This window comes from Thalassophryne amazonica, chromosome 13 (genome assembly GCF_902500255.1).
Source record: "Thalassophryne amazonica chromosome 13, fThaAma1.1, whole genome shotgun sequence".
Lineage (NCBI taxonomy): Eukaryota > Metazoa > Chordata > Actinopteri > Batrachoidiformes > Batrachoididae > Thalassophryne > Thalassophryne amazonica.
Genome location: NC_047115.1, coordinates 47,023,582 through 47,040,377, shown reverse-complemented (window position 1 = coordinate 47,040,377; position 16,796 = coordinate 47,023,582). Strand labels below are relative to the sequence as shown.

Below are 16,796 nucleotides of genomic sequence, written 5' to 3'. Positions count from 1 at the left end.
GGTTCATTAGACTAAATTAGAATTTCTCATAAATGCGTTACCAGTGTTCTTCGCGGGCAGCCTGTCAATCCTCCACACAATGGCTGAATATACGTTCTCGTACTTGACGGTGCCAATTGAAACTTGCATAACAGGCTGGGATTCTGCAACACTTATTGAGCCCAAACAGGCATTTCTGTTCATACGGGCCTTCAGTGACCGTTGTCGCAGTAAGGCCACCGTTTGCGTTACTTTGACCCAGTCGCCTGGCACTGGCACACGGATGACTACATTCTCACAGAGCGGGTATATGTTTGTTGTGCCCATGGAGGAAAGAAAAGTGGCAGACATGTTAAGAAAGGCTTGGAGCTCCACATAGGCGCCTTGAACTGTGACCACAGCTTTGATTGAGAAGGGCATTTCCGTGCAACCCAAAATCACAGTCTTGTATCGTATCAGCTCCACCCTGCAAGCATCTGGAGGTGAGAATTTGATCAGTCGAGATTGGCAAAACTCCATCTCTTTGACGCATTTATGGAAATGACAGTCTGAGATCTCCATCCAAACGTCCCTGTCTTCCTTTGAGACATAGCTGGAGTTGGAGCGTAGCAGGCCCAGATCGTTAAGGGCAAGAAAGCATTCTTTTTGTCCATTCAGAAAAGTGAGACAATGAATCTGAGTGAAGGCTGCCCGTTCCATGACACCTCCACACTTATCCAGTTGTATCCATATGTGATCAGTGATCTGCAATGACAGCTCCTGCTCCTCATACTGCCGCCTCGGTTGGTGAGACGGATATAATTTGAAGATTTCTTCTTCCAAGGAGACTACAAGATCCTCCATATCATCATGTGCTGTTGAGCCAAACTTGAGCAGCTGTTCCACCTCTGCCTCATGAGTAATATCCAGTTTAGGGTGGTAACGCTTCTTTTCTGTGTATGAGAAATGTTCCACCTTGACAGTGAGGACTTTGCGGGGTTCACTATAACTTTCCACTTTAAGGTCTGACAGCCTACATTGAGGAAGAAGTTGAAACTCCTTGAATGGCTTCTCCAGCCCTTTTTCGTAGTACATCTGCAGCACGCCTCCTGCCAACAAGCGGAGATAGATCAGACCCCACTGTCGAGAAGACATACGGTTCTTTTTTTCTGGTATCCTGAGCATTAATGACCATCCATCCCTCTTCTGGCTACGAAACAAACCTCGAGGAGCAAACTGTGATGATCCCCCCATGAGCACCTCATTTCTTAGATCGTCCTTACAACTTAGCTTTCCCTTCTTGTCCATTTCCATCTCTGCTTCATGATTCTTTTCTGCTTGCAGGCCTTCCAATTTGTGACAAAGGTAGGAGAAGGAGCTCTGGAGTTGGTCCTGTACAGGCACACTGCCATCTTTGGTCCGAATAAAGAAACGTGGTAAGCTGTTGTCAGTTTCTGAGTCTGAGGAGGAGCTGTCGACATCTGCACTGTTTCTAGATCCATCCCACAAGGGATTGAAATGCCCCGAGTTGCCTTGGAATGAAGGGAAAGGGCTTGGTGCATCTGAGGTTTGATGTGTAGCCTCTGATCCAGGAGAAGGAACAGAAGTGGTAGAAGGGCTTGAACAGCTCTGAAAGAAGTCATTCCTTTCCCAACTGCTGGAGTGAAATGGAGATGCAGTAGTGGGAACTCCACTCACAGGAGTGGAAAATGGAGGGTCGCATGGTGTATAAGAACGTCTGCTAAGACTGGAGTTACTTTGAGAGGACACTATGGAACTGTTGAAGCTCCAGGAAGGATTTCGGATTGGAGGAAGCACTAACTTCAGACCATTGGGGCGTGGCACAGACCCTTTGATTGACCCTGATGACTGTGGGGTCTTGTGAGGTGACGAGAGTGGTATAGAGTCATCTTCAAATGTCACCCAGTTTGAATGATTGGTTGAGCACATGGTGGCAGGCTATTGGTAGCCAGGTTGACAACAGTAGTCCCATGCGTTGCTGTGCTAACTGTATCCCACTTCAGATGGTCGTTTCCTGTGCAAGAAAGTAAATTAGAAAAATTAGGCAAATGTGACATATACTACGTAATATCTTAACTGGGACAATATTAAAGTTAAAATCTACCAGAGGTCCTAAATATGATCTTTAAAAGTTCAGATTTTGAAAGCATTAATTCAAGTGTGCAGTTGGTACAAAATAAGAAAGCTCTTGGGGGAATGAATAAAATATACATTCCTTGAAGTATTTCATCAATGTTTAATGAGACTGACCTTCTGTCGCTGGAATATGGTCTTATCTGTTCTCTCATTTGATGTAAAATGTGAAGTAGGATGCAACTGAGTGGTTTACCACAATATTGTTTCTCAATGATACTACAGATGAAGTGTTTTGGATTTTGAAGCCATTGAGAGAGAAAAAAAAAAAAAAAATCATTCAGACAAATCTACTGTACAGTCTTGAAATCATATTACAAAAATGTCATGGGCATCGAAAAAGACTGCAGCTTTTATTAGTTTGCCATAATAAAGGTTTTAAAGGCAAACTTTACTTTTTCATACATGACTTTAACAAAAAGCCATTTTATATAGTATTTAATTTTGTAGTTCATTTAGCCAGTGATACAGAAAAGCAAACGTGGAACAGCTGCCTTCATTCTAAGCTTGTTTACTGTATGTTTGAATCATTGTTTAAATGGATAAAGCCAATTGAAGAGAATTTATTTATTGGCATGTTACTCATTGTAATTCTAAATATGTTGAGATTATGTGCTATAGTATGACAGATAGAGAAAATATAGTGCCATTTTCACTGACGTTCCAAGGATTTGTAATGGAAATTAACAAGAACAATGTTGTATTTTAAGCATACTGTACTTTAAAGTGACTACAGATTACAGATTCTAAAATACATGTAAGAAAGGTAGTTACAGCAGTACAGGTGTAGCGTAGCTCAGCAGTGGTGCATGAAGGCTCAGAAAAGAATAGATCTGTTTAAAGTTTCAACACTCTTCTGCAATGGTTTTGCCCTCACGATCCAGGTATTTGCAAAGAATACGTCAAGTGATGAATTTTATATTGAAAAGCTAGTTGGGTCAACAAGTAAATGGATATTAACAATTTTGTTTTATCTTTGCTTTTGCACACAATCACAAGGGTGTTGACATGAAACAATCAAGATGTGCTCATAGTGTTGGCTATAAGCTTAAAGTGGTTTAACAGAAATACTGTATGAACAATTTAATGATTATGACCTTTTGTACACACAGTGACCCCTTTTCAGAGCTCATAACTAATTGGACAAACTAAATACAAGTACCATAGCAGTTGTCAAACATGGGCCCTGAGGCCTCTTATTGTTCATACTAATCATATTTACAGACAATTTTCTTGACAAGTCAGGGAATGGACACATGAACATTTCCAAATGACTGACTGCGTTGGACTTCTCACTAAGAAACACAAACACTATGGTGCTGTATGGTCAATCTGTCTGGAATAGGCAGTTCTCAAAAACTGAGGAACTGTACAAAGAGATGAACGAGAGAAGCTACCAAGACAACACAAGGAGTCACAGACATCTGTGGCTGTGACTGGCAAAACTAGTAGAACTTTTGTTGGTTGCATCACCAGTTACACAGGTCAGGTTCATGGCAGAGTAGAACAGAGAAGGATTTTCATCCAAGAAAATATAAAATCTAGGCTCAAGTCTCCCATTCGCCTTCTGGCAAAGTGTCATTGAAATTTAAAATAGTCTTTTAAAGAAAATGCAACTCCACCATGAGGTTGGTGATGGTGGATGATGGTTATACAACAGACAAAAAGCTGCATGATGCAGTTTCTCCAGTCTCAACCACTGAAGCCTAAAACTCATTTTGTTGTTTTCCCTCACTAGTTTCCTTCTATTACGGTCACTCATTCTGAGACTGACCATAGAGAAACACACCATTTGTATTTCTTAATGACTGATGTAAGTAGAGTCCAAAACATATTCACTGACTTGCCTGTTGAAAACTGGCTGTAAATGTGATGATTTGTAGAAAAATGAATGTGTATATTTACTTTATGTATTGCCTGTGAAAATGGAGGGACTATATGTTTACAAATGTCTGTGATTCCGAAATGGTTTATGTGGTATTTCTTGTTAAACCCCTCAAATTAAATGTAACAATCTACACTCACAAGCACATGTGTTTACTGTCAACTCAATTATGGTGTTGTACACAGGCAAAATGACCAAATCTGTCACAGCCCTATTACATAGTATGGGCCTGACTGTATGCTGCTATTATTTTGTTATTCAGGCAAATGGGCATAAAAACTGCAATTTAAAACCTGGGAGCGAATTTTGCTGCTATGCGCAAAACCCACAACATGTCATTTCATCTGCTAGCAGCACCGCTCGTGCTAACGCAGAGGCCACAGAGAAGTCACTTTCAATGTGTTGAAGTCTCATCTCCCCATAAAAGGTTTGGAAGGAAATAATAATAATTGGAAGCAGAAAGCCTAAATTATAGCCTTCTTCCTCCCTTCATCACAGATATGACTTGCATGAGGGAGACAACCAGTGGCAAGAATTCCTCACTATAAATAAAGAGGGAACCGGGGGGCACTTGGTTGTGGGACGCACAAGTCTTCATTCTCAGACTAAACAGCATTTTTCTAATGAGGAGATAGTTGCAATGGCACACAGGCATTACCACGAGTTCATCCATTGTCTCCGTCTAAGCTCTGGTTGAAAGAAACGGGCATAGAAAAGGATGAGTCCTCCACAGGGGTAGCTAACAGGTTTTGGGACCAGTATGCAGCTTCTTCTGGGGTTCTCTAGCAGCAGCAAGACATATGTGAGACACTGCTAAATCTAGTAAGCCCCTTTGGCTGCTCCCTTGTTTTCACTCGGGGTCGCTACAGCAGATCCAACGAGGACCGTGCATGTTTGAATTGGCACAAGTTTTACACCGGATGCCCTTCCTAATGCAACTCCACATTAGATGGAGAAATGTGTCAGGGGTGAAGTTTGAACCAGGAACCTTCCACACTGAAACCGAGTGCACTAACCACTTGGCCACCACCCCGCTAAATCTACAGAGGACAAAAGAATACATTCCACACATTCCTCTGGGACAAGCAGCTTTGCACACAGGAAATTCTAGGCTGCTCGAGTCGGGTGAATTGACAACAAATATTGTAAACCTTTAAAAAAATAATACAGCACATATACATTTGATAACTGTTGTCACCGTCGAACCCAGTGAAAGAAAAACAAACAGGGAGCTTCAGAAGGAGATTAGCACAGGCTCACGGCAATAATCACACACTTTAACAACACGTGGAAGAAATCTGGAGTTACTAAAACAAAACTTAATTTAGCATTTTAAGACTCCATCTGTGAGCAAATGTTATAGGCTCAGACCATTAAAGTAAAAACAAACAAAAATGAATGTAATCCAGCCAATTTAATAGTTATAACACTGACTTACAAAGCGTTATCCCTTCTAAATGCAAAGTATCTCAGGTTCAAAGCTACAGCTGTTTGGGCAGTCACATGACAGTCCATATAACTGACCCAACAGATTTTTTTTAAAGAAATTTAAAAAGGTGAAGAAGAATTTGAGATACTTTGTGTGACTTAAGCCAATGAAACAAACAAACAAAAAACAATTAGGACAAGTGCTGGCTCATTTGATAGCTTGTGAAGAGTCCAGCAAAGAGGAAGTATTAATGTTTGTTGCTAGCTTCAGGGTTATTGCAAGCAGTGACTGGTCAATTTTGAGGAGAATGTCAGCAACTGTACAGCATTGAAGGACAACATAAAATGACCTTGGCTTGTAGTGGGTCATTTGCAACACTTTTGGGTCAAATTATTCAGGCTTCAACAGATGGGCATACATACAACAAACCAATTATTTGCTCCTTGTAAATTTTATTTGTGGTGCAAGCAGTGAGCATGCTTTCTTCCCAAGAAAAAGCTTCCTGGTTTACAGTCACTAGTGATCCATTCCCCTTGTGTATGTGGAGTTCCATCAGGATGGGCATCCAAGTGTCAAATCAACATGCAGAGCCACACCTGACTTGTTGTGGCAACACCAAATAAATAAGGTTTTCTGTGTAAGTTATTTTAAACAGCTACAACTAAACTGCTTTCAAATGGATTTATATGGGCTAAATTTGACATGAAAATTTTATCAAATGGCTATCAAAATCATCTGGATTGATCATTTATATGTTTATTTATTTACTAATGATGAAACAAAATAAAATTTAATGCATCTCTGTGAGTATTAAGAGATCATGAGGGGCATTTTAAGAGTCCAACCAACATATCGGTTGGCAGATATCGCCCATTATCATATACCTATAAATGATACGCCAATATGATTGGATAAAACACTAAAGAATAAATGGGTGATTCTTAGACTACGGGCACTTATTATGTCCTTTGATCATATTGTATGAAAAACAGAAAAAAGGGGAAATTTCACACTTTTATAGTTATCTTTACAATGAAAGTGTGTTAAGAAATTTGTTCTAGTAGTCTATGATGACTTTTTCACCTTTTTTCAGCATCATTATATGCAAATATTGCTGTTTTGTGCTTGTCCCACACCCAGACTTTTGATCTTCAATGATAAAAATGAATGGTAAAGAAACATTTTTTCTAATGTTTTAAAATATCTCTGAATAAATTATCAGTAAAATAATCAAAACATAATTGGGGTATTCAATGTCATACAACTGTTGTGATTTTTTTAAACAAAATGTAGTTGTCCCACACTATTGCAGTAATTTCCACCACAACACTGTAATGTCCCTAAACAGTTTGTATGAAAGATTGTTTGGGTAGTTTCTATGGAGATAAACAGTGACATCAGAGCACATGTATATAGCGCCAAATCACAACAAACAGTTGCCCCAAGGCGCTTTATATTGTAAGGCAATGGTGTGGTGAAAATTACATTTACAAGGCCAATAGTGCCCGTAGTTAAAGAATCACCCATAAAGTGTGTAGTGAGGGGTTTTACAGCCTTAAAACATCTATAATAATTGTAAAACATAATGCTTCGCAGGACCACTGTATATGATAAAATCATTATCAAGTTGTTCAATGAATATGGCTTTTTACACCCTTCAGAAAGCCATACATTTATCATTTATAGGTATATGATAAAATCGTTATCAAGTTGTTTTACCAATGAATATGGCTTTATACACCCTGAAGAAAACCATACACCCTAAGGCCTGATAATATGAGCCCTTCATGAATGCATCAGTATCAGTTATTTTTGCTGACATGAAAACTTGTTTTACAGAACAAACAATGCAGAAAAACACTGACAGTTTGAAAATAGTGTCATTACATAGTTTGCCCCACAGAAAGACAATGAAGGCATTGTCCTCAAAGCATGGCTGGAACCCCCATCACCTCTTGGTCACATGAGCAACAAGAGACAAGTGGTCGCTACGCCTCCAGCTAGGTGGGGACAAAATACACAGGAGATCTGTTTTAAGCAAACTGTAAGTAATGCAACATGGTGACTGTGAATCAGAGTGAAGGGAGCATGATGTACATTAGGGCTGCAGCTATAGAATATATTTGAAATACAGTAATTATTTAATTGAGTAACCAGTAGGGATGAGCGAGTACACCACTATCTGTATCTGTTCAACCATCTAAATTACCTGTATCCATATCTGTACTCGTAGTGGGTGGGGGCTTAACTGGAAGTAGGCGTGGTTTAACCCAAAATGGCTGGGGCTTAAATCAGTACATTATTTTAAGTCTGAAATTGATACGGATTGCTCAGAAGTTGCTATATTTATTTTTTTTATTTGAAAACTATTTACAGAACAGCCTCAAAATTGAGATTCAAATCAATGTTTTTGATCACAAAAGTAAGAGAACTATTTACAGAACAAGTTTTTTTATGAACTCAGAACATGAATATCTTTAAGTGTATGAATGAATATTTACAGAACAGCCTCAGAATTGACATTCAATGTAGTAGGAAATCATGAACTACCAAGTATGCATGAACATGAGTTGTCATACTCAACAGAACTTTCTTTTTTTATTTTATGATCAAATTGTGATATTTTTCTCTATTTATTTATTTTTACTACCTAAGGTTCTTGGCAGTTTTTTCCACACAAAGTCTGTGTGTGCGTGTGTGACTGTGTGTGAGGGAGAGAGAGAGGTTGTTCAACCGCCCAATTTATTTTTATGAACTGCAGTGAGAAAGTGTCAGATACTGCATGCAGCCATATACAATAAAAAAATATTAATATAGGCTGTTTTGTGTGTTCAGCTATATGTGTGTATGTGTGTGAGTGGTCTGTAAGAATTTATTTTTTAATGATCTGTGTGAACTTGGTGATTCATGCAAACATCCAGTGATGGCAAACAGGGAAATTTGTCACCCTTGTTCACTGTATTCTTCTCAAAGGCACCGCGTTCAGTACGAGCAAAGTTTTCCAACTGACTTTATATCACCAACAAAACAAAGAGAAAACAAACGGTTAAAACATAAATTAAAAAACCCGACCGGAGTGGAGGCAGTGGCCGACGCGACATGACCCGTTTTCAGCTCTGTCTTGTCAAAAGCACCGTGTGCGATACGAAACAAGTTCACAAAGTAACTTTAAATATCATACAAACTGAAAAAAAAGGTGAGCTGCAGAAAACTTAAGGAGTACTGAGAGCAACGTGAGGTAAAATCAAGTCAAGCACAGAGAGAGAGATCCTGTGACTGTCTGTGTGCGTGCGGAGGCTGCAGCGAGACGTGTCTGTGTAGGGAGGGGCAGGCGCTGTGTGTGACTGGCCAATCACAGAGCGTGAAGACAGTCAGTTAGCCAATGAGAATTTTCCTTCAGCATGAGCACAGATATTGATGAGTTTTACTCGTATCATGCTCATGCTCGTCAAAAATGCTTTATCCGTACCAGATACTCATCTGAAACGAGTATCCGACTCAACCCTAGTAACCAGACAAAAAGTACTTTTGCATTTTTAAACATCAATAGTTCAGGGCGGTCACACAGATTGTCAAATTTAGGGTATCTCTTTCTGTTTTCCTGGGTAATTATTTTTTCACGTCTTTACAAGTTTTGGATCTTTCCCGGACCATAAGAGCAGGCAGTCGGTGTAATCCAGTCAGTCAGGCTGCACGTGTGAACGTGAGCACAGCCTGTGAAAAACTGGGCTCTGGAGTGCAGCTTTTCCATAAAAGCCACATTGATGAATCCGCTCTGCACCCTGCCGATGAAAACTATGATCAAATCCGAATAAAGGCGGATTTTGAATAACCTTGATTGACTTAAAGTTCACGTAGAGCGGAAAGCAGCCAGCGGACCAAACTCTGTGTTTTTCAAAAAACAGGTAAACACATTGCTTTGCTTTAAATGTGCAATTGGAAAGTTGTAGCTTCTGTTCCTAAATTGATTAGCTCTTACACAGCTTATGTGCATGCTCTAGTCTTCTTCTGTTTTTTATGGGGACGTTACAGCGCCACACACAGGCCTGTCATATGTACTACAACATTAGACAGAGCTTCGAAGCACAGAATTTGCCTCAAACATTTTTTGTAATTTAATTATTCGAGTTACTTGACTAATCATTTCAGCCCTAATGTACAATGGTTGCTTGTTGATCATATTTATAGTTACTTATAGTAAAGTACATGTTTAAACTGTAAAACATAAAGCCTCAATAGCATTTCTTTGTCATTAGGGTTTGATAACAAAATGTTAGCAATAGTTTTATATCGGCAGGTATATCAGTATCAAATTTTTTTTTTAAACATTATTGGTATTGGTGCCCAAAAATCCATATTGGTCGAGCTCTAATGTTTACTATGTTTGACATTTTATGCAGACTAAATTATTAATTGTGAAAATAATCAACAGATTAAGCAATAATGAGAACTAGTGTGTCCATGGGGATCCACAGGCTCTAGATTGGGTAGTGTTTCTAAAAACGGTAGCTGACATTTTTCAAGAGTGGAAATAAATTGCACAAAGTTTCTATAATGAGATGGAATCGCATGTGAGTGCAGAGTGTTTTTAGAACTTTAGAGCTCAGACCTCAACAGTTTTCAGAAGAACTCAACCTTTTTTTTCTGTTCATTACGTAATTTTTATGTTAATTTACTGTCTTAATGTATTTAAAAAGTGTTTAGTTCTTGTTATCATATACACACTATTATCATCATTATTATTATTATTTTATTATTACTTCCATTTTGTCTTTTTTTTTTTTTTTTTTTTTTTTTTTTTTTTTTTATAAAGGGACCACAATAGAAATAAGTGTTTTCACTTTCTTCTGTCATCCATTTATTTTTTACGTATATACAATTATATTATGTACTTACATTAATTTACTAAATAAAATCATGCATGCATGCACTCACCCCCTGCTGGAATGGCATGTTACTCCAGAATGTAATTATCAATGTTAGCTAATATCTGTAGTTTCTCCAAAAATATTAGCTAGTCTTATCAATGTTCTGTTTTGGCAGCGTTAATCCTTGACCCAAATGGCAACTGTCAGCTGTACTGTTTGTCCGTGATCAAAGTTATACACACACGCATTGAGAAGTTCTTGTCTTTTCCGCATTCTGCCGCAACCAGCTGCTTCTATTTTTAGACACAAACAGAGATGTAGCGGAACACATCAAACACAGTACACATTTCACTCATGGTACCAACAACATAACACTTAACTAAACTGACTAAATCAATTGAACTACAAAAACACCTAAATCAATAACACCAACAATACTGTTAAACTAACATGAACCACAATATTAACATTTAAAACCCAAAAATCCTGAACTCCCATGAAGCATTGCAGCACAACATCCATTGTTTACTGGTTAGCTAAAATCACTAATTTCTCAAGAAATGTTAAGTCCTATTTCTATTTTCACAGCGTTCATCCTTGACCCAAAATACATATGCAAACGAAACAGCAAATGTCAGCTCTCCCTGGTTTTTCCGTGATCGAAGCCATACGCGCACGTGCGCGCACTCACTCACACTACTTGGCTATTATAATATAGATAATTTAATTGCAGACACTATCACTGTACAAAAGGTAAACAAAAACAACATATGTGACATATGTGTCACAGAAGATTACTTAAATTATGAGTAACTTACATATAATGACTAGTTTAAACCAAGTCACCCCATCAGCACTACGCGCTCTCAAAGCTACACTAACTGCTGCACCTCCAGCCACGACTCTGTAAAGCTCATCAAGTTTGCGGATGACACCACCCTCATCGGACTCATTTCGGATGGGGATGAGTCTGCCTACAGGAGGGAGGTGGACCGGCTGGTGACCTGGTGCAGCAGCAACAACTTGGAGCTCAACGCCCAGAAAACAGTGGAGATGATCGTGGTCTTCAGGAAAGCCACAGCCCCCCCGCCCTCCCTCGCCCTCACCAACAGCCCCATCACCACTGTGGTCTGTCACCGCTTCCTCGGCACCACCATCACCCAGGACCTCAAGTGGGAGTCAACCATCAGCTCCCTCATCAAGAAGGCCCAGCAGAGGATGTACTTCCTGCGGCAGCTGAAAAAGGCCAAGCTGCCTGTCCAGCTGATGGTGCAGTTCTACATGGCATCATCGAGTCCATCCTCTGCTCCTCCATCACGGTGTGGTACGCCGGGGCCACAGCCAGGGACAGACACAGACTGCAGCGCATTGTGGCCTCTGCTGAGAAGGTGATCGGCTGTAGCCTTCCATCTCTCCACGACCTGCACGTCTCCAGGACTCTGGGCCGAGCAGGTCGGATCACAGCTGACCCTTCTCACCCTGCACACGGTCTGTTCAAACCACTCCCCTCGGGCAGGAGGCTACGGTCCATCCAGACCAGAACCTCCTGCCATAAGAACAGTTTCTTCCCCTCTGCCGTTAGACTCATGAACTCCTCATAACTCAGTCACCTTAAGCTTAACTCTGTCACTTTATCATTTTATCATGGGTCACTTTAGACCGTGTACTTTGGTTTTTAATTGCACTCCTCCCACTGCACTGTTTTTTCTGTTTCTCTGTTTTTCTGTTGCACACAGCCTTTCATATTTCTTTTTTTTATATCTTATATTTTATCTTATTTTGACACATATGTTATATTTTATTTTAGCATTTTATCTCTTCTTAATGTTGCACCATTGTACCGAAGCAAAATCCTAGTCTGTGAATCTTGTTCACTGGCAATGGCAATAAACTTCTTCTGATTCTGATGACACAAACAGAAGTCCAAAACTCAGTAAATTATTACTTCGCAAAATACTGAGGAGTAAATCAGGCAACTCTAACACTATTTATCACGTAAAGGGTAAATAATATCCGAAGTCATGACCACTAAAAAAAAATAAAGATTAAAAAATGAAAAATTCCACCCACAAAGAACATAAGTCATAAGATGAAATCCACAAAGGGGAATGCATGCTGCTATTTGGCTCTGCAGCTAACACATCCTTTTTTGAGCCATGTTTGCTGTTTCAAGTTTTTTTCATTAAATGTGTTTCCTTTCATCTACACACCGTCATGTACTATGATGCAATAAATCAAACGCTCTGTAGTTAAGACAATTTAAACACAGCCACCTTTGAAAATAACAATGATTGCAGTGTTAGAATAAAACTGCAAAATAAATGAATAAATAAATGAAGTTTTGTTTAACAGATGCTGTCTGATTAAATAGGCAAATTCCTGATGAATTCTGCTTACAGTTCCTGGATACTCCTATTTGTTTTCCTTTGTGCGCGTGTGTGAGAGAGAGAGATATATACATATAAATGTGCATCCTGCTTAACTTGACAAGAGCCGCTCCTGCTGTGACCACAGTGACTCGATAATCGAGTGCAGACCCAAAAACATAATGACCCATTTCCAGAGGTACAAGTGTCTGCACAGCGTGTTCAGTCCTGTCATCGTCATGGCTGCTTTGGAGACAAAGTTTGGATGCTGCCTATTAACCCTCTAACCTTAAACACACACACACACACAAACAAATGGTATATCAGTCCTAATTTGTAAGCATTTCCTGCATACACAGCACAAATTTCCTTGTGATCAGAATGCAGAGGAAAAAAATAATGTGAAAATGGACAGAAACATGCACTCCCACACTCAGAAATACTAAGTCAACTCTTCATGCTCCAAATATCAATTCTAATACAGGGATTGAGAACAGTGACTGACAGAGCACCGTTCTATTATCACTACTTTAAAATGGCTTATAAAATCTCTTTATCTTTCTATGTGATTTTATTCAAAAAAGGCTCTAATTACAAATCCCTTCTTAATTATGAAGCTTTCTTAACGCAAGTTTTAACACTGCTGGCATAAGTCCACTAAACTGACTGCATTTTGTGTCAGAGACTGCCGTGAATTAATCAATTATGTCTCGCCACCAAACCAATACACAAAATGATGCTACACTAGTACACCACAAAAATTTACACTTTCAAATATAGTAACAAATAGCAATAATACTGATGATACTGAAAAATCCATTCTTTCTTTGCAGTTCTGTACAATCAGACCTCATTGAAAACATAGTAAGTCCCTTTGACTGTTCCCTTGTTTGCACTCGGGATCACCACATTAAATCCAAGGTGGATCTGCATGTTGAATTGGCACAGATTTTACACCGGATGCCCAACCTGATGCAACTCCACATTACATGCTCAAACCAAAGTCAAATTCCTTTTATTCTTGTGGATACTTGGCGAATAAAGGCTATTCTGATTCTGACATGGAGAAATGTGGCAGGGGTGGGGTTTGAACCGGAAACCTTCTGCACTGAAACTAAGTGCACTAACCACTTATCCACCACTAGGGCTGAAACGATTCCTCGAATAATTTGAGTAATTCGATTATTAAAATGCTTGAAGGCAAAATTCTCTGCCTCGAGGCTTCATTGAATTCACTACTATATGCGCAATACATGTACAGCACGCTCACTTCCGCTTTTGACATCGTAAAGTGCATGCAAAGTGCGGAATAAAAAATGGAGATGGACGGAGACTAAAACAGTGAGCAGCAGGGAGCACAAAATAACCCATGGAGAAAACGTCAGAAACTGTCCAAAATGTGGGACCATTATCAACTGAACCGAAAGAAAAACACAGCACAAGCCGTGTACTGCAAAATGAAATTAGCTTTCCATAACAGCACTTCTTCCATGCACCAAGCACCTGAGCTGAAAATGCATCGAGCCTGCCAAGCAGACCCAACGAGTAATGTTAATGTCACGTTCACAAAAGTATTTAATTTAGATCAGTGATTACTAGTAGAGATGGAAATTGTTAAGAATCTATAAATTATTCATTATTCAGTTCACACTGTGCCAGAGCTAGCTGGTGGTCAGAGAAAGTTCTCATCTCTTGCAATGACGAAAACACGTTTATTTTTGTCTCGTGAATGCTCTGCTGAGGAAACAAGATTAGCCCAACAATTTACCTAGACTGACAACAAATATGAGTAAAGTAAGTACTTTTATACACTTTCTGTGGCTTTTTTTTGAGGTATTGTGTGAATGCAGAAACGCGCTCCCATGATATTAAACAAACACACCCTCGCACATACTCCAATGAGGAAATGAGATTAGCTGCCTAATCAGTGGGTCAGAGTTCCATGATTTAGCCAGACTGACAACAAATGAGTAAAATAAGTACTTTTATGCATTTTTTTTGTTGCTGTTGTTTCTTTAGGCATTTTGTGAATGCAGAAATGCACTCCGAACTTAAAACATGCTCTTGTGATATAAACAAAACATACCCTCTCTTCTTCTGTGGCGTTTAACGGCAGTCAGCATCCTTATTGTTCCACTGCCATCACCTTCTGCATCACTCCATTATAGCAGTACTAAATCCTTTCAAGTCCAGTGTCTTTTAAGTATTTAGTATTTAAGTATTTAAAAAGACAACACTTCCCCCTCCCACTTTAATTTAATCTTTATTTAACCAGGTTAGTCCCACTGAGATCAAGATCTCTTTTACAAGGGAGACAATGATAGTTTCCAATTCAACTAATCTGCTTATCCTATCCTTATCTATCCTTATCCTATCCTATCTATCCTGTCTAAAATACTTTGTTCAGGCCTATTCAGACCAAATATGGCAATATGTTTTAAGTTTTTTGATCATCTTTTTTGTCATCTTTAAAATTAATCCAGAATATGCCAATGCCACTTAAATTGACTCATTTTATTTCTTTAAAGAAGCAGCTAGCAGTTAAGTTAGGCCACCAAATTCTGCCAATAGTAAAAGTAAGTCCCTTCGGCTGCTCCCTTGTTTGCACTCGGGGTCGCCACAGCAAATCCAAGGTGGATCTGCATGTTCAATTGGCACGGTTTTACACCGGATGCCCTTCCTGACGCAACTCCACATTACATGGAGAAATGTGGCAGGGGTGGCATTTTCACCCGGAACCTTCTGAACTGAAACCAAGCGCATTAAGCACTTGGCCACCACCCCGCCAATAAATTTTAATTTAATTTTAAGAGGAGTTGAATTGGTTGTTAATTTAACTGATTTATTATTTTCCTCTGTCAGGTATTACTGTTAAATTAGGATGAAATAAATGAATGAAATTAATTTTTTATCAGATTACTCGATCAATCACCAGAATAATCAAGAGAATACTAGATTACCAAAATAATCGATAGCTGCCACACTAGCCACCACCTCTGCAACTCATTGAAAACATATATTTCATTATTAGTATCAAAATAATCTGTCAACAAACTGATCCACAGAACTGAAAACCAATTGTCAAAGTAATTCATTAAAATTGCTTGATTTCAACTAATTCTAACTCATGAAACGTAACTGTCTACAGCTTCTTTGGTTAATATCAATGGCCCCATTTACATGTGCACAAAAAATCTGATTATTCAAGCTGTCAAGATCATCATCTTGGGCTCTTAAAAATAATGGTTTGCAATTTTTGTTTTTGTACTTTGACACTTTATAGTCAACAATCAAATCCAAGGACCCCTATGTTTTCTCTAGTTTGTAACCACTGTAAATTTGTGCTGTTTATATACACAAACACACACACACACACACAGACCTTGGGCCTTAGGATATTATGAGAGTCATTTTTTGTCTGTTTTTAAACAGTATAATAGTCTAAACAATCAAATCCAACGACGACTGTTTTGTCTGGTTTATGTCACAGTAAAATTAATGGTTCTGCGTGTTTACATAAAAGAGAACATATGAAGATGATCACTTTTACTGTAGGAAATCTTTGATGGTCAACTCGTTTTGTTGCTAGTTTCTGACATTTTATAGTTCTAACAACTGAAAATTAATTAGCAGTTAATTCAATAACGATGATGATGATAATAATACCAAACGCTATCCACATATGCTGAAGACATGCTGCAAAGTTTGAACGGTCACTGCTGCATCAATTTAGCAAATGAACAAAGATGTAAAATGTAAGCCAACAATGTTCAAATATATTTTTTGTATGATAGAACTTTTCTTCAAACATTTTACACTGCAGTTACGCTTTCCAACAGAATGACGTTAGTAAATGCCACAGGGAAAAAAAAAAAAAAAAAGACAGGAGTTCCTGTTAAACTAAGTATTTTTCCCACCCCGCAGGATAACAAGGACAGACAACAACCCAAACATCTTGTCATAGACGGACCCATTTATCCCAAAAGAGGCCCACTTGCTGCTACAGAAACACCACACTATTTTCAGCATGAGATTTTAGCAAACTTGTGACTTTTGTAAGAGTTTATTCCTGTTTTAATTTTCAGAACGACAGATTCCACTCACTGACAGTGCTGACCAATCTTTTGGAAGAGTTA

The 16,796-nt window shown here is 38.8% G+C and overlaps 1 protein-coding gene across 1 annotated transcript in view; it reads right to left on the bottom strand.

The window, feature by feature from the left end:
• The window catches only part of LOC117523973 (stonin-1), a 54,815-nt gene that overhangs the window by 37,815 nt on the left and 204 nt on the right, over nt 1-16,796 (bottom strand). The window contains exon 2 of the mRNA XM_034185663.1: nt 42-1,993. Within this exon, the coding sequence (XP_034041554.1) occupies nt 42-1,908 (1,867 nt within the window). The 5' untranslated portion in view covers nt 1,909-1,993. The remainder of the gene's footprint in view (nt 1-41; nt 1,994-16,796) is intronic.